General features: G+C 51.4%; 1 protein-coding gene across 2 annotated transcripts in view; it reads right to left on the minus strand.

Moving 5' to 3' along the window:
• Positions 1–670: 670 nt before the first annotated feature.
• The window catches only part of STK4 (serine/threonine kinase 4), a 67532-nt gene continuing 66675 nt past the window's right edge, over positions 671–1527 (minus strand). For both annotated transcript variants that reach the window (XM_004585841.3, XM_058679827.1), the window contains one exon: positions 671–1296. In XM_004585841.3, the coding sequence (XP_004585898.1) occupies positions 1138–1296 (159 nt within the window). In that variant the 3' untranslated portion in view covers positions 671–1137. The remainder of the gene's footprint in view (positions 1297–1527) is intronic.

Here is a 1527-nt window from a genome sequence, read left to right on the forward strand (position 1 = left end):
GCTCTTAGTCTAACTGGCTTCATGATTCTGGCTGCATCACTTCCCTCCTCTAAGCCTCCACTTTCGCACTTAGACAACAAAGGGTCTGAACAGATGATTTCTGTGGTCCCTCCTCGCTCTGGCACTGTGCGTGTCTGTGTGGAGCTTCCTGGAGAAGAAATCCGGTCTGGTGTTCAGACTCCTTAACAGTAAAAAGAAAAGAAGGTAGATCGGGGCAGCACTGCTCTGCACCCTGTCTGCAAGGAATGCAGAGCAAAACGCCACGCGCGAGGTTTTCACATGAACAAAGAGCTTCGGAAGCCCCTTCCCTTTCACAGACTGAGCAGAGTTACTGGCAGGCCTGTCTCTTCACTGGGTTATGGCCCCACATAAGGCACTGGGAAGTGTCTGTATTGTAACTTAGGCAGTTTGGAAAGTGGAGATGGGTAAGAGGTGTCTGCAGTAAGATAGGCAAAGAGGATGCCAGGCCTCTCCTGGGACTCGATGGGCAAAAACAAACCCTCAAGAGCTTTCCCTGGGATGTCACCAATAGCCCCAGCAGGTGGTGATGCCCATGCAAGGCTAACGCCATGGGGAAAGAACCACCCTAAACCTCATTTGTAAATGCAGTCCTACACAGGGCGAGACTGACTCCTGGGGTTCAGTCCCGCTCCTTCCCGCCTCCCAGGGCCCTCTGCCTCCACATCCCACAGTACCATAACCTTACAGAAATGAGGCAAACTGTTGAAAAGGGTACCTGTACAGAGATGCCGCCACACTATGTGGGGAATCTATTTATAATTTATATATATATATGCATATTTATATATCTTTTAAAAGTCTTCCAGAGAGAACAGTCAAAAGCTATTGGGAGAAGAAAAACAAAAAATAATGTAAAACTTTCCCAGCTGTCACTCAACTAGGAGTCTCTGTCCCTAGGGTTGAAAACTCTGAGTTAAAAGTGCCACCTGAGATAACACATGTGACCACGTGAGTACACACAGCAAGGTGGCACATTGCCTGGTGAGGCGGCCCTTCCCACTGGCGCACATTCCTGAGTTCACAGAGGTGCTGTGGAGGACAGACAGAGCAGAAGTGCTGGCGACAACGTGGAGGCTGAGCCACCCGGAGCGGCCTGAGGCCCAGGCCCAGCCTTGCTCAGAAGTTTTGCTGCCGCCTCTTCTTGGCCTCTATGGCATCCAGGATGGGCTGCCGCTTGGACTGGTACTTCTGCCGGATCTCCTCGATCTCCTGCTCCATCATGGGGTCCAGGGCCAAAAGCCTCTTCTGAAGGTCCTCCACCGTCCAACTCTTAAGCTACAAGGGAAGGTGCAAGTATGATCACAACAAAGCAGACGCCAGTGGCAATCAGCAGAGAAGCCTAGCCCAGGTGCCAGGGGGAAGGGACATGGGACAGTGATACTGCTAGTGAGAGGTGGTGGGGCCTGGACAGGGACAATTCATCACAATGAATAGCACATCACGAAGCTATTGTGAGACATCAGATCTCTGCAAGAATCCTAGGCACTCATCTCTCAATGGGCCCTG

This window comes from Ochotona princeps, chromosome 22 (genome assembly GCF_030435755.1).
Source record: "Ochotona princeps isolate mOchPri1 chromosome 22, mOchPri1.hap1, whole genome shotgun sequence".
In the NCBI taxonomy this organism is placed as follows: domain Eukaryota; kingdom Metazoa; phylum Chordata; class Mammalia; order Lagomorpha; family Ochotonidae; genus Ochotona; species Ochotona princeps.